The sequence below is a fragment of the Pelecanus crispus genome, chromosome 17 (assembly GCF_030463565.1).
Source record: "Pelecanus crispus isolate bPelCri1 chromosome 17, bPelCri1.pri, whole genome shotgun sequence".
NCBI lineage: Eukaryota > Metazoa > Chordata > Aves > Pelecaniformes > Pelecanidae > Pelecanus > Pelecanus crispus.
In genome coordinates, this window is record NC_134659.1 from 4,964,815 (window position 1) to 4,986,666 (window position 21,852).

General features: G+C 61.0%; 1 protein-coding gene across 1 annotated transcript; it reads left to right on the forward strand.

The window, feature by feature from the left end:
- The first annotated feature begins 1,927 nt into the window (after positions 1-1,927).
- On the forward strand, positions 1,928-21,171 carry MDFI (MyoD family inhibitor). The gene is given in 6 exon segments (XM_075722554.1): positions 1,928-2,173; positions 15,372-15,422; positions 15,424-15,490; positions 16,023-16,214; positions 20,252-20,506; positions 20,915-21,171. Coding segments are annotated over 6 exon segments (1,068 nt in total).
- The last annotated feature ends 681 nt before the right edge of the window (positions 21,172-21,852 follow it).

A 21,852-nucleotide genomic window follows, 5' to 3' on the forward strand; every position in this document is an offset into this window, starting at 1 on the left:
AGGCAGCACCACGGCCCCGGTGATGGTGTGGGTAAAGCCCTGCTGCTCTCCAAGCCCCAAAAACCCTGCAAAGCACCCTCCTGCGTGGCACCGCTCCTGCCGTGCCCGGGTGTCTGCACCCCATGCAGCCGCCGCAGGGAGCAGCTTTCCCCCTCCAAAGCCAGGGCTGCACAGCGGGGAGATGCTGGGCCACCAAAGTTGTGACTCAGCTTCCCGAGTACTCTTTAATATTTTTTTTTTTGTGGCTTATCAGGCCGAGCTGTCAGCACAGAGGAAACATGCTGCTAATCCCCACCCGGCCGTGCAGCCTCATGGCTGGAGCAGAGCCGAGCACATGGCACCGGCTTCCCGGCTCCATCCTCCCCCAGGCAGAGCATCACCCACCCGGGCAGCTGCCCTCCTCCTCCCCCAGGGCAGAGCATCACCCACCCGGGCAGCCGCCCTCCTCCTTCCCCAGGTTCAAGGCAATCCCAGCACCTTTGGCCGGTGGGGCCACGTCCCTCGGGGCTGCCCAGGAGGAGCGAGGGTGTGTCTGCCCTGGCGGGGCTGGGCCCACGGGTGTCTGAGCAGGTAAACAGGGAGGAATGTGCGATGGCAGCGCGTGGGGCTGGCATGTTCCCGGCGTGACTCACAGACACTGCCTCAGAAGCCGGCGATGCCGGCACACCCCACGGCCCCGCTTGCCGTCACCAGCGCAGCTGGCTCCGCGCTTGGACGCTGTTTTAATGAACCCTTGTGGAAAGCTGGCTGGGTCCTGCTGGGGCTGCGGCCAGCGGAGCGGTGTCAGGTGAAGGGAACGCTCCAGCCGCTGCGTCCTGGCGGGGTGACCTGTGCCAGGGTGGTCCCCCCGGGGACGGGGCATCGTGGTGTCAATCGATGCTTCACCCTCAGTAACATCGACGCGCAGAGAAAGGCTCTCTGCGGCAGGCACGCTGCCCCCGGGAAGGAAGCTGCATAGCCGTGCATGGCCCTGCATGGCGCTGCACCGCATGCTGCACCCCGTGCTGCACCCCATGCTGCACCCCGTGCACCACTGCTGCCCGGGCAGGGAGCAATCGGGGCTCTGTCCGTGTCAGGGTCCCTGTTTTCCCAACCTGCCAAGCAGGGACTGCGATGTGCAGCGCCCGGCACGGCAGGGTGGGCAGGATGGTGCTGGCTGGCTCTCGGGAGGACGCAGCTCCAAGAGCAGGATTTTAGGGCCGCCGTAGGGTGCAGGCAGGAACGCTCCTCTGGGAAGGATTATCTAAAAGGCACGAACGGTAGTGACAACTTGGCTTTAAAACAGACTGATTCTTGAGGTCTTGCACGAGCCTCTCCATCTCCCTGGCTTTAGGCTGAAGCTTTCAAAAAGATCCTGAGCACATCGGATCCCTCCAGTCCCGCTTCGTGCCCCAGGCTGCCCCATATTCCCTCTCCCGACCCATTTCCTTTACATGTGGCCACGGTGGTGCCGTCTCAGTGCCCCTTATCCCTCGCCACACTAAATGCTGCACCACAGCGTAGGAGACAGCCCCGACGGCAGCAGGGTTATGGCATCACCAGGCAGGAAAGAAGCGGGAGGTGGGGAGTGACCCAGGGCTGTCCCGTGGGTTCAGTCCTGCTCTGGGAACCCGGAGCCGTAGCTCTGGATTGCAAAATCGAGCCGTCGCCCAGACCCCCGGCGTGTCTGGGAAGCGGTGACCGAGGGAAGTGCCGGCTTGCGGTGACCCCCCGGCCCCGCGCCGCAGGGGAGGGCAGGGAGGGCAGCGCCCCGAGCTGCCGGCTGGTTCAGCTCCAGGCTCACGCTGGCAGCAGCGTGGCTCCAGCCGAGCCCAGAGCGCTTGTAGCCTCTCTTTGTACGCTTTGCAATGGCTGGGCTTTTTAAATGCAGGAAAACACAGCAGTGTTATTAAAAAAACAACTTTGAAAATGTCCCACTGGGTCTTACATGACGCTCTGCACGAGGACGAATCCTCGTGGGGACCCTGCAGGGACACAGCGCTGGAGCAAACGCAGCGAACCCTGGCTTGGCCCACTTGGGAAGTGCTGCTACCGCTTGAAACTTCGGTTTCACGGCATCGCTCTCGGGGCTGGTGACGGCAGCAACGCGGTCACCTCCGATCCCAGCTCCTCCAGGCACCACCCCAAGGAGCTGAACCTCATTTACCAGTTTGGGAAACTGAGGCAGGGAGGGGTGAGGCTTTCCCGAGAGGGTGCCAGCAGTCAGGAACAAAAGCACCCCCTTTGCTTCCCCACCCGGGTGTGGAGCGGGCGGCCTGGAGCACCCACCCGAGGGTCCCCAGCACGGCTTTGCCGCAGCGTGGTGGGACTTTCCCAGACCCACTAATCCCACTGCTCCCCCCCACCCACCCACACTTTTAGCGGGGGGGGGGGGGGGGGGAACCCAACGCTGAGCCGAAAGCGCAGCAAAGCTGAGAAATCCCAATTTCGAGGCTGGCCCTGGGAGCCAAGCAACCTCTGCCTGCCCTGCGCCTCTCCCCTCCCCGGCTCTGCTCCAGCCCCCAAAAGAAACTTTTCCTCCCCCTCCCGCTCCGCGGAGCGCGGCGGACGCGGTGGTTGTTTGTTTGTTCTCGCTGCCTTTTTTTTTTTTTTTTTTTTTTTTTTTTAAGGAATTGGGGGAAGAAAAAAAACAAAAAAGCCCCAAAGCCAGCCCCAAAGCCAGCCCCGCGGCCCCGACCGGCTCGTTATAGGTCGCCGGAGCGGCGGGGCCGGGCGCGGCGGGCGCTGCGGGGCCGGGGGATGCGGGGCGGGGGCGGGCGCGGGGCCGGGCCGAGGCGCGGGGCCCCGCGGGGCCCCAGGTGAGCGCGGCGCCCGGGGCGGCGGGGCCGGCGGCCCCCACTCAGCCCTCGCTGCCCGCCGCGCCCCTCTCCGATGTCCCAGGCCGGCAGCCACCGGCCGAGCCGCCCGGAGCCGCGCCGAGCAGAGCCGGCCCCGCCGCCAGGTACGCGGGGAGCTGGGGGTGCTGCCCCGGGGAGCTGGGGGGTGCTGGGGGTGCTGCCCCGGGGAGCTGGGGGGTGCTGGGGGTGCTGCCCCGGGGGGCGCGGGTGGGTGGGGGGTGCTGCCCCGGGGGTGCACGGCTCGGGAGCAGTGGAGGGGGGGTTGCACGGCTGGGTGGGGGGGTGCTGCCCCGCGGTGCGCGGGTGTGGGGGGGGAGTGGGTGGGGGTTGCATGGCTGGGTGGGGGGGTGCTGCCCGGGGATGCATGGCTGGGTGGGGGGGGTGCTGCCCGGGGGTGTATGGCTGGGTGGGGGGGGAGTGGGGGGGTGTGCCCGGCTGAGTGGGGGGGTGCTGCCCGGGGGTGCACGGATGGGGGGTGCCGGGCTGGGTGGGGGGTGCCCGGCTGGGTGAGGGGTGCTGCCACGGGGGTGCACGGATGGACGGGGGTGCTGTCCGGGGGCGCACGGCTGGGGGGCAGTGGGTGGGTGGGAGGTGCCCGGCTGGGTGGGGGGTGCTGTCCGAGGGGTGCCCGGCTGGAGGGGGGTGTGCTGTCCGAGGGGTGCGCGGCTGGGTTGGGGGGGTGCTGCCCGGGCGTGCACGGCTGGGTGGGGGGGTGCTACCCGGGGGTGCACGGCTCGGGGGCAGTGGGTGGGGGGTGCTGTCCGGGGGGTGCACGGCTGGAGGGCAGTGGGTGGTCGTGGGGGTGCTGCTCGGGGGTACACAGCTGGGGGTAAAGTGTGTGGGGGGGGTGCTGTCCGGGGGTGCACGGCTGGGGGGCAGTGGGTGGTCGTGGGGGTGCTGCTCGGGGGTGCACAGCTGGGGGTAAAGTGTGTGTGGGGGTGCTGTCCGGGGGTGCACGGCTGGGGGGCAGTGGGTGGTCGTGGGGGTGCTGCTTGGGGGTGCACAGCTGGGGGTGAAGTGGGTGTGGGGGGGGTGCTGTCCGGGGGTGCACGGCTGGGGGGCAGTGGGTGGTCGTGGGGGTGCTGCCCGGGGGGTGAACGGCTGCGGAGAGAGTGGGTGGGGGGGGTGTGCACAGCTGGGGGGGTGCTCGGCGGGGGGATGTATACATACAGGTATGCATGTGTGTGTGAGTGGCTGGGGGGGTGTGGGTGCAAGGCCGGGGGGTGCCCCGCGGGGGGTGCATTGCTGGGGACCGTGCGTGCGCATGGGGTGGGGGGGGTGGAGTGTGTGTGTGGGGCTGGGGGTGCACAGCAGGGGGGGTGCGTGGGTGTGGGGGTTGCATGGGTGTGCACAGCTGGGGGGGGTGTACGGGGGAGCGCGTGCACGGCTGGGGGTGGATTGGGGGGTGTGTGTGTGCGTGGCTGTGGGTGTGCACGGCGTGGGGGGATGCCTGAGCGCGTGGCTGGGGAGGTCCGAGTGTGCGTGTACACGGCTGTGTATGGCTGAGTGTGCGTGTGTGCACCCCTGACCGTGTGCGTGTACACAGCTGTGTACGGCTGAGTGTGCGTGTGTGCACCCCTGACCGTGTGCGTGTACATGGTTCTGCACCACTGACCGTGTGTGTGTGTATGCACCCTGACCGTGTGCGTGTACACGGCTGTGCATGGCTGAGTGTGTGCATGTGTGCACCCCTGACTGTGTGCGTGTACATGGCTGTGCACCCCTGACCGTGTGCGTGTGTGCACCCCTGACCGTGTGCATGCACATGGCTGTGTATGGCTGAGTGTGCATGTGTGCACCCCTGACCGTGTGCGTGTACATGGCTGCGCACCCCTGACCGTGTGCGTGTACATGGCTGTGCACCCCTGACCGTGTGCGTGTGTGCATCCCGACCGTGTGCGTGTGTGCACCCCTGACCGTGTGCGTGTACATGGCTGTGCATCCCTGACCATGTGCATGTCCACCCCTGACCGTGTGCGTGTACATGGCTGCGCACCCCTGACTGTGTGCGTGTGTGCACCCCGACCGTGTGCGTGTGCCTGGCTCGGTGTGAGCACAGCTGATGCAGGCGAGCCCGGAGGGAGTTCGCAGCACAAACTTTGCAGAGGTTTCTGTAACTCGTCCAAGCGCGCAGGGCAGGCGGGGCGCGGGGGCCAGCGCAAGCTGAAGGGGTTAACCCCCCCCCCGAGGGACGGGTGCAAGGGGTGGGGGCTGTTCTGCAGCCTGGGGGGGCTGGGCTGGGGCTGGCGGGGCCCCTTCCCCACCCTGCAGCGACTCTCTGGGGTTCTTGGGTGGGATGCAGGGGGCCAGGATCAGGCTGTGGAGAAGTGGATGGAAAAGTTTTGGGGATCCTCACTTTTTCCATGGGGCAAAGCTGAGCCCTTCGAGTTGTCCAGGTGGTGTGGTGGCTCTGCTCGGGGCAGAGGACCTGTGCTGGTGTCCCATGGGGGTCGGTCCCTGCCAAGGTTCACGTGCGGAAACTGCATTAAAAGTCCCGATGCGAGGAAAAAAAAAAAATGCCGGAGCAGGAAGCTGACGGCAAGAGGTGAAACACCCCGACAGCATACGCTGTCGGACCAGACACAAAAGGGGCCAAATCCACCCTGAGACCAGCTCCCTGCGTGCTCCGAAAGCGGCTGCTGGGCAGCAGGCTGAGCGGGCAGGAGCTGTGCCACGGGAGCACCGGGCACCGTGATGCACAGAAACCCAGCTTAGCACAGCTGGATCCCTCCTCTTGTTGGCTTTGGCCCGCAGCGTGGCTGGGCCCAAGTTTCAGAGAATACATCCTCTTGTTCTCTTCCCCCTGCTTTTCCAGCTGGATGCTGCAGGCTCCGCTTCCCGGCTGAACTCTTATGCTGCTTTGTGCTGCAGCCGAGTCCTGGGGCTGAGACAGCTGCAGGGGCTTGTGCAGAGCTTATTTCTGTGGATTTGCTTCCATTTGCTTTCCTCTCCAGGTGGGAAACAGGGAACTGTTAATGCACGGACCTCGTGCAAAAAAGCTTTCACACGGGAACTTGCCACCAGCCTGGGTTAGGAGGAACGCTGTGCACTAAGATCAAGTGTAGGTTATATTAAAAAGTAGTTCAGAAACGGGCTAAATGCTTTGGAAAAAATGGCCTTGCAGTTTTTCCCCGTTCTGAGCCCTGGCTGCACCGCAGCAGCGTGTAGGTAGAGCATGGTTCAGCCTCCCGGTCGTACCGGTGTCCTGAGCAGGAGCGGCGGGGCCCGGCCGAGGTGTGCAACGTCTGGGAGCCCGGGGGCTCCCGTGGGTGCCCGATGTGGTGTGCCCATGGTGGAGGGGTGTCACCTCCAGCCCAAAGCAGTCCCTACCCCACCCCCTCTTCCCCAGCTCCTCCCGGAGGGGAGCGTGGAGCTAGGGTGGGCGCCCCCGAGCAGAGCTGCACCAGACTGGCCTCCTTGGGACCCACTTTCACGGCGTGCAGCCATGGGGGTCCCAAGGGGGTCTCCAGGACACCCTCGATTTCCATCTGCCCAGGCTCCAGGGGCCAAATTTCATGCTGAGAGAATATCCCCGTCCTGTCTCGGAGAGCAGCTTTCCGGTTGCATGTCTTGAGCTCTAAATTCTTGCTCGCATAACTTGTTTCTTTCTTCCTTGTTTTTTTGGTGAGCAATGAATGGACAGGGTCCGGTTTGTCTTTTGTGCTTGTTTGGCCTCGTGACGTTTCGGTGCAGAGCCATTATTGCTTGGGCAGCATCCAGGGGCTCTGTCACGCACCACGGAGTCTGGGAATTTTTGCTCGACTCCCTTTCTGATGCTTTGCAAATTAGACCAGATAATTTGGTAACCCTGAGCCTGTGAAATAAATGGGGAAACTGAGGTGCCAGAGTGGTTTGGCCCAAGTTAGTGCGTTGTGGGCTGTGTCGGGTTGGCATTGCTGTGCTTCGTCTTATTTCCCAGCCTGAGACGAAGCCCGTTTCCCAGAGTTTGTTCCTTGGCATCTCTGGAGATGGGCGCGGTGCCATCGCAGCCTCCTCCCGCCCAGGAGGGACGGGCACGTTGCAACCCAAACCCTCGAAATAGCCACAGGTAGTTTGCAGAGGAGCCTCGCTGAGGAGAGGCGATTGTCTGCCTGTGTGGAGTAGGTGGGGTAGAATTTTTTTTTTTTTGAGGAATTAACAGAAAACAGGAGAAAACCAGAAAGCCCTTTGGCTAATGAGATTATTTTTGTCCTTCCTTCCCTTCACGGGGAGGAAGAGGAGGGAGAACAGGGACAGTGGGAGAGGGGCTTTCCTTATTGGAAGCAAACCCGTGTAAAGATGCTTGAGGCAAATCCATCTCCAGAAGAAAAACCTTTCCCTCGGGATTGACTCTGCTCACTCCCGCCTCCCTTCTTTCCCTTCCCAGCAGGACATCTGCTACGTGGGGCCACCACCGCGTCCCCCCTCCGTGTCCCGCTCCGTGTCTGTGTCCCGGCTTGGCCGCAGGCGCTGGCAGCTCAGCGGCTCTTTGCTCGGAGCCGGACAGGACGCTCACGCACTTTTTTTTCCTTTAATTCTTTCTGCCTGTTCCCAAGGAGTTTGCCCCGAGGTGTAACAGGAGGCGGAAAGCTGTTGTGTGCTGCAGCCCCAACAACGCAGCCTTCAGAGCTGCGAGCAGCTCTGCCCCGCTCATCTGAAATACCGGGGTCCGGCTGCTTGCGCGAGGGTGCTGCCACCCTGCTCAGGGTCCTGAGCACCCATGGGTGCCCCGAGCAGGGGAGGCTGGGCAGGACTCGGTGCCACCGTCACTCAGGTACCCGTTACTGGGACTCTGTCCTGCCCTGGGAGGGGGGCAGAAACAAAGGCAACCCCCTTCAAGGTCAAAATAAAAGGGTCTTTGCTTGTCTTAGGACTGATTTAAATGCACCTGGTTGCAGATTTGTATGCAGCTCTCCTGTAAGTGCAAAGGAACCAAAGAAAAAAAAGCCCTAAAAGAAACAAAATTCGATTTTTTTTTTTTTTTTTTTTTACCCCAGATAGACTTCTTGCACCAAAAGATTCGTTTCTGGTTTTCTTTCAAAGTTTCTTGTCTGCTCATGAAAATGCTGCTTTTTTTTTTTTTTTTCCTCTTTTCTTTGAACAACAACAACAAAACTCAAAAAACCTAAAAAAAGGCAGATTTCTGGCTTTTTTCAAATGTTTCTGGTTTTGAGCAAAACAAAGCAGCCCCTTCGTGGCTCTGCCTCTTGCCACCCCGGCGTCCCGGTCCCGCTCCAGCTCCTTATTGAATTTCCTTGGAAAGTGGCTGCTAGAGTCTATTAGTTGCAGAAACCCAAGCTCTCCTCTGGGCGTTTTCTGTAGTTTTTCTGATTTTTTCCCAGATCTCCGCCTTGCTTGGGCCGTCCTGCGGGATGGGCACCGGCAGCCTCCCGGGGCTGTGGGGTTTGGTGTGGGATGGAGCCACATTGGTCCTTCCCGGTGCCGGCAGCCCCTTCCCGCGTGCCCCCGGGTGCTGCCCGTGGGTTGCACTGGTGGAAGTGAGCTATTGCATAGCAGCAGGGATGGGGTAATTGGGGAGGGTTTTTTTTTTTTTTTTCCCCCAAATCCCACTCTTCAGGCTTTTCCCACTGCAACCACACGCACGCATGCTTTTGCCCATCTCCGTTTGATCTTCAGGTGGGCTTTGGCAGCCCTGTGGAATTTGGTATTTGACCTGGGGGGAGCGGTCAGCCCCCTCGCTCCGGTGCTGTCCCGCTGTCTTTCCCCGGCTCTGCGATGGGGCGGATCAGGGAGCAGGCAGTAGCTTCGGGAAGCCCTTTCACCCCAGTCCCATCCTCTTTCGGGGTGCTCCCCGTGGGTGCGCAGGAGGCTCCCGGTGCCGGCTCCTTCCCCTGGTGCGGGCGGCCGTGCCCCGGGCAGGACGGTGCTCACCCGGTTCGGCCGCTTTCGCTGCCAGGGCTGGGCTGCCGACGCGGCGTGTCCCCCGCAGCGGCTGTGCCTTTGCGTCGCGAGGAAGCAGGTTGACTCGCTGACTCCAGGAGCAATTACTCGCTCCACCCAAATGGCTTCATTGTTGGCCGGCCTCGGCGCCTTCCTTCAGCGAGCCGGCATGCTGCTGCCCCGCAAGCCGTGCCCCGACCTTTGCAGAAGCGCTTGTTTTCACCTCGCCCCGGCCCCGTTCAGGCCACGCTGCAGCTCCTCCAAAGCTGCTTTGGGGTCTGTGCTTAGAAGAAACCCCAACCTAGCAAGTGTGCACGCCAGCGGGAAGTTGAGCACCGGGACTGCAAAGTTTTGGGCTCCATTGCCACAGGATGTCGCTTTGGGCAAATCCCTTTTACGTGCCTCAGTTTCCCCGCTGGGCCGAGCGGTGATAAGGTTCCATTTCACAGCGGCTTAGAGCTGCAGCTGTGCTAATGTAAAATACATGGAGATCAGGTAATGTATGATGGGCACTGGCTTAAAACTGTACGCGGGGTAGGTCTCAGGATGAAAGGTGCTGTATAAGTGCAAATTATTATTCTTGTTAATAATGATGTCCACCAGCTCACATTTATCTGCTCTTCAATTAACTTTTTTTAAGGACTCTTAGCGGGTTAGAAAGACACAAATTTTCCCTGGCAGAACCTGTGCTGGTTTGACCCCGTAAGGTTACGCAATTACTGTACTGGCATGGTCCTTAATTAGACTCTCCATAATTTTCCCCAGCACAGCCATGTGGCTCCTTGCTCTGTAATTCCCAGAATCTCCTTGGATCTGATAGGCATCGCGTTAGCCGCTTTCCAGGCTTCAAGGGTAATTGCTTGTCCTTAAGGACACCCGAGATGTCGCAGGATCTCCTCCTGCAAGATGTCGCAGGATCTCCTCCTGCAAGATGTCGCAGGATCTCCTCCTGCATCCTTCCTCCATGCCCGGCTCCCGTGGCATGGGGGTTTTACATCCCGCTGGCCAGCTCGGGGGTTAGCCTGCGCCGGGGAGTGCCGAGCCGGCATGGTGCTCCTCAAAGTCAATGAAAGTTGACTCGACCCCAGGCCGGGTCTTTGTCCCTTTGTTTTTCCCCATCATTTTTCTCCACTCCTTGGCCCCACGGCGTGTTTGGGATGTTGTACGTTGCACTGTGGTTTAGGCGGAGCCCAGGCCTGACGCGGGGAGATGGGCTGGCCTGGCAGAAACCTGGTCGTGCCGGGTCTGGTTTGTGTCCTGGGGCAAGCGGCATTGTCCCTTGTCTTCAGTTTAGGCTTAGAGATTGCTTCTTCGGGTGCGAGGCAGTCCTGAATGCTGCCTTAATACATGTGTTAAATATACTCTTCCTGCGTAAGGAGTAGTTCCTCGCCATTGCTGCAGTGACAGAGGTGCATGCGTCTTGCAGTGATTTGATTTCTTACCTTCCCTGCAACCCCTCCTCGAGGGTTATCCCCACCGCCCTGGTGTCCTTGCTCTCGGGTAGGAGCAATCCTTCCATGAGGGTTGGTTTGTGCCTCCTTTGCAGGAGCCGCTTGGGCCAACGAGGACCTTTGGGTGGTGAGATTTGTAGGGACACCTTGGCAATGGGGTCGGGATTTTGTTGCCGGAGGAGCTTTCAGCCGAGGTCGCATGGCAAACGAGGATGGACTGGATAGGCGCTGGTCCTGGCCTGTCTGGCCGGCCCGAAATTCCTCTCTTCCTACCCACCCAATGGCTATAAATAACAAATAATAACAACTCCCAGGCTGGCAAGCTATTTGGGGTTTTGTGGGTTTTTTTTGCTTTGTTTTGCTTTTTTGCATTTAGGAAGTAACTTTTCATAGAAACCAATATTTTTTAGACCGGATTCTTCATTGTCCCAGAACTGAACTGTTTATCCAAAGCATTGCCCAGGTGAGCAGAGAGACACTGGGGCAAACACTTTCTGGGAGGGAAGCAAAGCTGTGCTGGATGTGTCCCGGGCGTGCTCAGGAGCACTGGGCATTTCCCCTCCTTCCCCTCCCACCCTCTTTTTCCTTTCCCTGAATATCATAGAATCTGAAAATGCTTTAGTGCATTAATTTCAGACTGAATGTAAATAAGCCATTTGGATTTTTCCCAGTTGAGCAAACTTTCAAACCAGAATTTTGCTTTCCTCTCCTCCGGCCTGGCTCGTGGGATTGGAAGGATTTGCTTCAGTGCCATCTCTTCTGCACTTGAAACCACTTAATCAAGCTCTAAAATATCCCTTGAATAGGTCAGACAGGCACCTGGTCAGGCCAGGCAGTGCGTACGGGAAAACCAAGAGAGATTACACGCTCATTTTATCTGCATAAAACAGATTAGAAAGCTCCCAAACTAAATATTGCTGCAAGGTAGTGTGTTGTTAATGGCAAATGCTTCGCTAGACAGTCTCTGTTTGTGTCTCCATCCAACATTGTCTCATCCCTGACCAGCCATTCCTGAGGGATTAAAGGGAGAGAGAAGGGGGGACGGGAGACTCTCCTGAGCACCTCCACGTCGGCAGGAGTTGTGACCCACGGCGTTAGGTTTGGAAGCCCTTCAGGTCCAGAAGAGCTCAGATGTGGGTCCAGACATGTCGAGACACTTCTCCCTCCCTTTTGCAATGGGTTGACACCACCTAATCCAAACAGGCTGCCTCCTGAAAAGGCAGGATTTGCTTCTGAGCTCACCAGTCCACGCCTGTCTTTAGCTGCGGTGTGTCGGAGGCATTTTTCTCTCCCGTCGCTGGCTGCAGCATGTGGGGCAGTGGTGACGGGTACGTGCCACGATGGCGAGGTGTCCCTCTCCCGTCACCAGATTTCTTCCTCTTGAGCCAAAGGCACTTGGGTAGAAGAGGGGCAGATAAATCAGAGATCCCAAGCAGCCAGGCAGATCATCTGTTGCATTAAGCTACAGCTCAGGAAAGCTGAGCAGGAGCCGTGGGACAGCCTGGGTGGGTTTGACCCAAAAGCACGGCTCCGGCTTTGCCTCTTCCCACATCCTCCGTGCCTTCCCAGCTGGGGGTCTGGGCACCGCCACCAGCTGCAGAGAAGGAAACCCGCAGGTCCCTGTGAGCCGTGAGATGCTGTGGCCGTGCTGCCTGCGGTGTGGCTCTTGTTTGTGCTGCTGGAGCTGCTCTGCCCCGTCCCGGACACGCTGCTCTTGCCTTTTGTTTGTCCAGCTTTTTGGGGATGGGTGAGCTCAGTCCTGCAAGCTCATCGGGAATTAAGCGCGCTTCCCACCCAAAGCACAAATACTTTTTCCCCTAATCAGGGACAATGTCTGGTGGTTGCCCCAGAAGCTCCTGCAGACACTGGTGATGCAAAGTGCTCCCGGAGGGGTGTTTTGTACATTTGACTTCGCAAGAGTATTACAAGATACTCGGTTAAAGCCGATGAAACCTTACAGCTTCTTTATATCTTCCTTTCCTACCTCCTTTTTCCTCAACCCTTGCGGTGCTTGGTGGACTTTGGAGCTCAGTGATGTCTTGGGGCTTTTATGATGGGTGGATTTGGACTTTGTAAATGGGGAGAATGGTCAGAAAACCTGACCTGCGTGCATCTCCCAGGCTTGGTTAGCAGGAGGCAAGGAAAGTAGCTCCATGTCTATCAGCTTTCTAATCTGTTGTACCTTGCGGCAGAGCTGTGATTTCTTGGAGCCTGGCTTGTTAAATGCCTTATTATCTCTGTTCTCACAAACAAAACACGTGAGTCGCTCTCCCTGTGCCACGTTACCTGTGTTTCTCCCTTGTATTTTACAAAAGGTGGTGCAGCATGGGGGAGCAGAGACCTGGACTCTCATCCCGGGCTGTTTCTCCGCCACGCAATGAGCGTTTGCCCCAGCTGGGAAGGGCTGGGGGTGCAGCTGCTACGGGGGTGCAGGTGGGGAAGGGGACGGATGTCCCATCCGGACGGACGGCTCTCCTTAGGGCTTCGTCTGCCTTTTGCCTGGGCTTGCAGTTGCTTTTAAAGCTGGCAGACTTTAGCTCAAGCCTGGTCTTGTTCTGGCAGCAGCAGGGTGATAGCAGGGGAGGGAAGGAGCCGGTCCCTGCGCTGGTGGCAGTGGGGACAGGGGACCCCCGGGGAGGGCATCGCCTTGCCGGGGGACCCCCTGCCAGGCCCCAGTGATGGGGGGACAGAGCTGCTTTGCCCCACGCCTCTTTCCCCACTCACCCTCTCTGCTCAGCTTAGTGTGGTTTGGGGAGCAGGAACCCCGCTCTCGGGGGCTTTGTGCGAGATGAGGGCACGCAGCCAAGGGGGCAAAGGATTATCTGCACGGGACCCCTGCAGAGCTGCCCGTCCTGGTCTGTAAAGGTGCTTGGCAGGGCCAAGCAGAGCAGCGTGAGCACCCCTGCGAGCAGGGGCTGGGGGTATTTAAAGGAGGAGGGGGAGCCCAGCAGCTTGGGATGAGCCTGTGCCCCAGCAGCAGTGCCAGTGCCGGGGGTCGGTCTGTCTGTCCACCTCTCCCTGTGCCATCGGGGTGATGCCTCTTCCTTGGCTGCATTTTGCCAGGCTTGTTTGGGAGCTGCTGTGCTCACGGCATGCCCGGTGCACAAGCACTTCCCTCTGCATTCCCACTGCATTTCTCCGTGGGTCGAAAGGTGCCTGGGAAGTGCCCAGAGCCGGCAAACCAGCAGCGCAGGCAGGGAGCTGTGGGCAGGAGCCTGCAGGGTTTGTGCCGAGCCCACGCGTGTCTGGCTGCCCCCAGCCCTGCCCCGCGGTCAGGCTGCGAGCACGAGGGCAGACGCAGCCCTTCTCCGTCTCAGTCCCAGGGGATGCCATGCACTTGGGGGTCAGCTCCATCCATACGCTCTCCACGGACGCGCAGCAGCAGGGAAGCGAGGCTGTGTAAGGCAGGGAAGGACCAGCTTACCCAAATTTCTTTCCTGTCTATTTTTGTCTCTCTTCTGGCCAGCTTGTTCCAGTGGGAGTTAATTTAATTGCCATCTTCCTCCCTGCATCGCTGTGGTTGTGTGTGAGACCTCTTGTTGTGCAGGGTAATTATATGGGTGAAGTGGACATGGCAAAAACGAACCTTGTCCCAATAGTCGGTGGACTGGCACGCTCGCCATCCGTGCAGCCCAGTGCCGCAGCTTTCTCGCAGAGCTCAGGGTCTAAACAGACCATCCTTGTCCTCAGCCCCTCGGGAATGGGCACGGGGTGGGCAAAGGATGTGACGGAGGCAGCGCGGGGTGGCCATGGCAGAAGGCAGGGATCAGCTGGAGCTCTCCCCATGCACAGAGCCAGCCCTTCTCCTGCTGCAGCACCTGATTTTCCAGCTTTTTTCCAGTGGATATCACTTGCTGCGGAGGGGAGCTCTGACCTCGGGGGGCGAGAGCAGGGCAGGGGTTCTGGCTGTGATGGGGCTGCTCTGGGCAAGCCCAAAGTCTTGGCTGTTGATTTTTAAGCCCTGAGCACAGCATGCTCCAGGCATCTCATAGCGGAAACTGGAGCAGCAACCCGGCTACGCCGATGCCCGGCAGCTCAGATCCCTTCCCGGGGACTGCGCGGGAGCTGCACCCTCTGTGCTCTGCACCGGGTCCTTCTGACTCAGGGCTTTGTCCAGAGCTCCTCAGCCGTCGGGGTTTTCATGCCTGGCTTTAACAGGCTTTAGATCAGGTGCTGACTGAATGCCGCAGGTCTGACTCAGGCTGGTCCAGGTTGGGACATGACGGAGGACGTGGGGGCAGCAACATGTGGTTATTATTCACCTATACACCATGCCTGTGCGCAAACACCTATAGGTAGCTGACGGCCTGCTCTCTTCTCTCTGTTTTGTCCTGGGCTTTCAGAGGGGCATGGGAATGAGTTTTCTCCTTTCTGGGAGGAAATTTCACATACACCCACTCCGCTTGGGATTTGGAGCCAACATTGCTGTGCAAAATTCAGCTGGAGCTGCTGAATTTCCTTTGGTTTAGCCCCAAAGTCACCCTGCCTGTGGGAGCGTCCTGCAGGAGAGCAGAGAGCCACGAGCAGGGCTCTGCATCGGGATGAGCTTTCCTTCCCAGCAAACCCCCCGTCGCAGGAGCTCCGGTGCCCCGGGCTGGATCAGCATCCTGGGGAGTGTGGAGAGGGTGGTCCTGTGGGGAAACTGAGGCAGATGGGTGAGCATGTGGGGTGTAGCGGAGCTGGGAGCTGAGCGAGCGTCGCTCCGGGCTGGTTGCAGCCATTCTGCAGCATGTCCAGGCTCCTGCCGACCCCGGGGTGCGGATGGGGCCCTCCGCCTCCCTTGTAGGACCTCTTGTTATAGTCCCTATAATTATACGTGTGAGGTCTGCCTGCCTTCCTCCCCGGCTCCTGCTTGTAGGACCTCTTGTTATATTGAGTATAATGAAGTGTCCGAGGTCTCTCTTCCCCCCACCCGCCCTTGCCTGCCTGCGTGTAGGACCTCTTGTTATAGCCAGGGCAATTATGGGTCTTTGGTCTCCCTCCCTTCGCCCAAGCTATAATTTAGTTTTATATAAAGTGCGGTCCAGCCCCTGTTGTGCAAGCGGTTGCTATTCCGGGTTCCGGGGAGAGGGGATGGGGAGAGGCATGGAGCGCTGAGGAGGGGGCTCGCAGTGGGTGGGGGAGCGTAGAGCATCGCACTGAGCACCCCGCAGCCCCCCCCAGGCACCCCACAGCCCCCCCCGACACCCTGCCGGGGGGGCAGCCAGCCCCCAGCGCTGGCTCTGCAGGAGGGGGTTATGCCTTCTCCTCGCTGCGTTTCTGCATGGGGGTATGCGGCGTTAGGGTTTATCCCCACGGGGAATAAAACGGCTCTTATTTTGGGTTGTGCTCACCCCATCGAGGGGGTCTTGCAGGGGCTGCTCCTGCCCCAGAGCAAGCAGAAACGTGAGGGGAGGTGGCAGCTGGCTCCTGCAGGGAAGACAGTGGCCCTTTCATGGGAAGGGGGGATGAAAAATCCAGCTTGAACCGCTAAGTGTAACCAGATCCCCTGGCTTTTTAGAGAAGGAATGTGGGACCTTGGGAAGGTTTTTTTTGGGAGGGTGCTGCCAAACTGCTGGCGTTGCAGCGGGGTGAGCGGCTGCACGGTGATGCAGCCCCAATGCTTATCCCCAGCAGCCCAAAATCCTTGCTAGTGCTCCAGCTCTTCCCCCTCACTGTGTACTCTGGACTGCAAAAGCAACAGGGGTGGCAGGATTTGGCTCATGCCCAAAATCAGGGTCCCAAAGCACCGACCGGCACCGTTTGCAGCAGTTGGGGATGTGCTGCGGGTTGCTGTGGATTTGGGTGACTGGGGTCTCTGCCCGCGGCACGGTGTACCCCAGGCTGCTCAGCTCCAACCCCGTTTCTCTTGCAGAGGCGGGCGAGACCTCGCGCCCTTCGCCGAGGCAGACGCCAGCGGCACCGTCGGCAGAGCCCCGGCCGCCCGCCCGCCCCCCTGCCAGCCCTGCAGCACTGAAGGAGAAACCCCTGGAAGATGATGAGTCCCGAAAAGTCCTGACGAAGGGCCCCCGGACCGAGCTTGCAGGTGCTCCCGAAGCTGTGACATGTGAGTGTTCCCCTCTGCAGCGGCACGTGCAGCTCCGGACACCTCCAGGTGCCCGTCCTTCGGGCTGCTGCCGTCTAACCGGTAACAGGGCTCATTAAAGAGGTGGGCAGCTGCAGTGAGAAGCCATCTCCTCCTTGCTCTGCTCTTCCCCACATCAAAGCAAAAAGCTTTAACTGAATGTGAGTCACCAGGAGCTGGGGAGCGTGAAGGGTGGCATCCAGCAGTGCCGTGATGCCTCTCGCTGCCCGTGTCCTCGGGACCCTGGAGGCAGAGGGGGAGGAGGGCGGGCGGCTGGAGGAGCTCTCGGTCGTGTTAGGGTCCTGCTGGGATGCCATGGCGGGAAGAGGGACCGGCCCCAGGGAAGGGAGCCGGCTGCTGTATGGAGCATCCCCCAAAGCTGCAGTGCGAGAGGGGAGAGCCCCAGCAGAACGGGCTCCATGCTCACAGCCACGGGAGGGGAGCGCAACAGCCGTTTGCTGGAGCAAAGGGAGATGCCTCCCGTTGGGACAGCTCTTGCCTTGGCTTATCCAGGGCAAGGGTGAGGCTGGTGCAAAGCCGCAACGAGCAGGGGATGGGACGGGCTGTCTGCACCGAGGAGCTGGTTTCGCTGGGGGCAGCGGTGAAGCCAAGCAGCACCTCCCCATCTCTGCCGGGGCAGAGCTGCCGGTCCCTCCGGCCGTGAGAAATACCGGGGTGGGGTAGAAGCAGAGGTGGGGGCCGGGGTGCCCTTGCTCCATTTCCCATTGCAGCAGCAGGAGAGCAGAGCTGGCAGACGTGGGAGGCTGGGGGCCGGGCTCTCCTGGAGTCACGCCGTCCATCCTTTCCCTGGCCCCCAGCCTGGATCCAAGGGTTTTTGCTCCCAGGCTGCCCCTCATGCAGCCAGCCATTCCCCTTTTGTTGGATGTGAGCATGCGGTGTTCCCTTCCAAGGGACGTAAAGTGGATGGATGCTTCCCAACAGGGAGAGGGAGGGTGGGAACGAGGTTGCAAACTTCGAAGAGCGGGCAGGCAGGGTGGGAAGGGGAGGGGAACGGCAAAATCCGGGCGCTCCTGATGGCGTACGTGGAGCGAGGAGAGCGCACGTTTCCTCAACCAGAGCTCGAGCCCTTGCAAAGCATCTGGGAGCTGGGCCGGCTGCCCACAGACATTCTGCACCTCTGAGTCACGCTGCAGCCTGCTGCACCCTGCATGGCGCGGCCCCGCGCAGCCCCCTCCCCAGCCCACCCCGCCGGGGGCAGCTGCCCCACGGGCCCCAAGGCTGGCAGGAACGTGGCTGCACGCATCCCGGCTTGCCTGGCTGCTGGGTGCAGGGAACCCCCCCGCCTTCCCCTCTCCTCCCTGGGAAATGAGGTTCAGCTCCCTGCGGAGCATCGCCTCCGGCATCCCTTGCTTTGCAGCCTACCGCTCGCAGCGCGTCCCGCTGCTGCTGTTAGGGGGGGTCACCGTCACTTGCGGGGGGCAAATTCCACCCCTTCGGCAGTACCTGGGGAGCACAGTTAGGCTCCCCCACGGCAAGGCGAGGGGGGTGATGGGGGCATTTTCCTGCCAGTCTGGCACAGGCAAGGTCAGGAGGGAGCAGGCAGCGAGGGGCCGTCGGGTGTAAGGTCGTGTCCGTTGCCAGCGTCGCTGGGATCGGCTCCCCTGAAGCTCAGCGCTGCGGGTCGGAGCCTGCCGCGGTGCTGAAGTCAGGCAGTCTGCTGGCAGTTGGGGAGCAAGCGAAGTGGGGATTGCGGGTTTGAGGCTCCGGGTGTTGAATTTCAGGCAAGAGCAGCAGACTCCGCTCAGGCGGCCGTGACGTGCCAGTTTGTCCAAGCCCTGTTAGCGGCTCTGGAGGACGGACCTTCGGCAGAGCCAGTGGCCGGGTGGGTCAGAGTGGGGCAAGGACCGTTGTGCTCTGGGCGTCTGTCCACCGAGCCCCGGTGATGCTGCCATGGGGGAACCTGAGCTGAGCCTGCACCGCGGCGGTGCCGGGAGCATCATCGCGGGTGTGACACACAAAGTGAACGTCCAGGAGGTTTTTGGTCGTTGAAGAGCCGAAGGCAGGCGCTTTTCCCCAACGCCCCGGTTTCCCACCCTGGTGCTGGTGGGTGGATGTGGTGGGGGACGTCGGGTGGGCTCCTGCCCTGACACCCGTGTTATTAGGGAGTGTTTTACACTGCTCCAGCTAAGCTCCACCTAAGGGTTGAAGAGGTCTCTTTTGGAAGAGCTTTGGGCTCCTGTGAGTTGAAGGCTCTCCTAAAAAATAGAAGCTGTTTTTCTTAACTTAGAGGGGGGGATTGCTGGCTGCCTCTCCCTGCCACTTGCTGGAGCCAGAGTGTGATTTTGATTTACAAACAGTTTAATCTAAGGAATGCAGTGAAATGGAGAACGCCAAAGTGAGCGTGTTGCATGCTGCTGCAAACCCCCAGAGAAACCCAGCGCTCAAAGCTGCAGAGCATTTGCTGCCGTCGGATGCTGCCGAGCCGGGCTGCTGTGCAGGTCCCTGTGGGCTCAGCCCCTGCCCGCCGCGGCTCTGGGCAGCCCCAGGGCACCGTGGTCGCCCTCTGGCTCGGCGCACGCACTCAGGCACGGGTGGTCAAGGGCGCTGGAGAGGGGTGCATGGGGAGCCAACTCCCGCCAGGAGTTCTTTTTGGGGGGGCCACATCCCATTTTGTCCAAGACCTGGTTTCCATTTCTCCTTTCTGCCCTTCTCCCACCCCTCCTGCTTCCAGCCTGCTCTTCCCACTCAGCTCCAGTTGTTTTAAGTTGCCTTCCCAGCGCGTCAAAGACGCAGTGTTTCACCCAAGCACCCGGTTAAACTTCCTCCACGGTCTGAGCCCGGCTCAGTCTGGCAGAGCCGGGTGCCGAGTCCATGCACTTGTGTTTTTTTTAACCTCCATCTATTTTTTTTCTGTTGCCGGCGAGGGTGGGTGCAGGATGGAGACCGTCTGTGCCCTCTCCACCATGGCGGTCTCCCTGTGCCCCATGGCCACCCCACACAGAAAGCAGCTCCTGTTCCCGGCAGCCGGAGGTGCCTTTGCCCTCGAGCCTCTTGCCTGAATCATCGCTTGTTTACTGCCACGGGGAGGAAAATCAAACTTTGGCCGAAGCACCATCAGGCAGGATTTTATTTGTGGCTTCGATTGGTGTTGCTGCAGGCGGGGGATGGATGCTCAAACCCTCCTCCCTTGTGCTGGGTCCCCAGTCCTCTCCCCCAGCGCGGAAGGACGGCAGCGTGGGGCTGCGGTGCTGGGCAGGAGCAAAGGGCTGAGCCGCGCCACCGGCTCCGGCAGCGTGCCGGCGGGGTGCGGGGCTGCCGGCCTCTCACGGCTGCAGCGTGCGAGGGCTGGAGGGAGGCGCAGACAGGGCAGATATTTATTTTCCTCCTCCTGCAGAAAAGTTCAGCCAGAGGCTGGGGAGCCCTTTAATTAAGCGTCCAATTCATGCGGTCCTGGGGAGATGAGCAGCCCGGCTCTCTGGTGGCACTTCGTCTTCTCTGGCTTTTCGGAGGGCGCTGGGGATGGCCTGGGGCTCCATCCAGCAGTGCCATGCCCTGGGCTCGTGGGACAGTGCCTCATGGAATGATGGCTCGCAGCTGGAAGCAGCCGCAGGCTCTTCCCCAGTTGGCACGAGGCGAGCGTGCCTCGCCATGACTCTGCACCCACTCTGGTCGGCCTCGGTGGCTTCATCCCTCCTGCCTGTGCTGGCAGTGCTGGGACCCCGGGGGCCGCCTCCTCCAGGTCCTCTGCTCAGTTTTGGCAGTTGCAGCACAATCTTCATGACAAGTCTTTATTTCTTGCTCTTTTTTCATCCCTTCCTCTCTATGGAGCCTGTCTCCTTCCCTCCAGGCATCCCTTCTTCTGCATTTCCTTTCCCATCTCCATCCTCTTGGACCGTGCATCTGTTAGCATCACTTCATCCCACCCCTGAGGCCACCCCGTGCCCAGCTGGGGACCGGATTCCCGTGCGGTGGCGGGGGACCGGGCACGAGTTCCTCCCCCGGCAGAGCGCTGCGGGGCGCTTGGGGGCTGGCGGGGTAAGGCGCTGCTCTCCCCCCAGGCCAGCCCCAAGTGCGAGCAGCCCCGCAGCCCCCCAGCCCCTGCACCCACCTGCTGCAGAACGGCGCCAGGCGGGGGCCGGATCCAGGCGGTGCCAACGGGGAGGCAGGGAACGGGGTCTTCCGCTCCCTCCCCAGCACCCAGAAGCCCCACCGAAAGCTGCAGTCGCACCACTCCATCAACAGCCAGAGCAGCAAGAAGAGCAAGGGCAGCTCCAAGTCTGCCTCTTCTCACATCCCTATTGAGGCACAAGAAGGTACCGGCTCTCCCGGGGGGTGTCCCTTTCTGGCCATGCTCCTGCGACCCCCCATCCCTTGGGGTCTCTTGTGTAGCATCCAGGGTCCCCAGATCTGGGCGCCAGTCAGCTCCCTTCCTGGGAGCCTTCTGCAGGGTGGGTGCTGAGCGGGGTCATCTCGTCCTCTAAAATTGGTGTTTCTTGGGGTCTGGGCACGTCCCAAGCAGCAAGGTCAGTCTCTGGGCATTGAGGGAGGCCCCTGGAGCAGTACCTGGCTCCCAGCCCCTCTTCCCATCCCTTCCATTAATTCCCGAGGGAGGATTTCCACTCTTTGGGGGCTGAGCATCCATCTGTTGGGCACTGCCTCACCCAGCCTGGCCGTGGGTGGTGTCGTTCTCCCCTACCCACTCTCTGGCCATTCCTCCGCAGACTGCTGCGTCCACTGCATCCTCTCCTGCCTCTTCTGCGAGTTCCTGACCCTCTGCAACATCGTGCTGGACTGTGCCACCTGCGGCTCCTGCACCTCCGAGGACTCCTGCATCTGCTGCTGCTGCTGCAACTCGGGCGAGTGTGCGGACTGCGACCTGCCCTGCGACATGGACTGCGGCATCATCGACGCCTGCTGTGAGTCGGCCGACTGCCTGGAGATCTGCATGGAGTGCTGCGGGCTCTGCTTCTCCTCCTGAGGGGCCGCACTCAGCAGGAGGGACCAGGAGTGAGTCCCCCCCAGGCTCTCCCGCAGCGGCTGAGGGTCCAGCTGAGGGTGAAACACCGAAAGACGGAGCCCAGCAAAGGAGGAGAGCGATATCCCCCCATTGCAAACCTCATCCTTGGAGCCGGTGAGCCAGGCTCGGATCCTGCCTGGGGAAGGGTGAATCCGTAGGGCTGTGGGGGCTCCGGGGACGGCCGGCATCCCGTCACGCTCTACCTCTTCCCCACGCCGGGCTGGTTTGCCGAGGACTGCGGGAGCCTCCTGCCACCTGAGCCGAGAGCAGGAGCGCCCGCCCCGCAGAGCCCGCAGGTGCCACCCCGGGGTCCCTGCGCTGGGGACGGCCACTGCCACCACCGGGGCTGCCTCAGGACAGTGCTCCGGTTTCCCTGGGGGTGGCACAGAGCATCCTCCTGCCCTGGGACACCTCCAAGGCTGGGCGCAGTACAGAGTCTTGCTCCCTGCTGGGAGCCCACCAGGCACCGGGAGGTGCCGAAGCCTTTAGCCAGGCTGCGGGGTCCCGTGCTGGGGGATGCATCCTGCCAGCGCCCGCCCCTCCTCGGTGCTGAGATCGGCAGCCAAGTGCAATACACACAGCGCGCTCCCCTCCCTGCCGTGCTGGCCGGGAAGAAGCTTTTCCTTTGCTGGTCCCCACAGC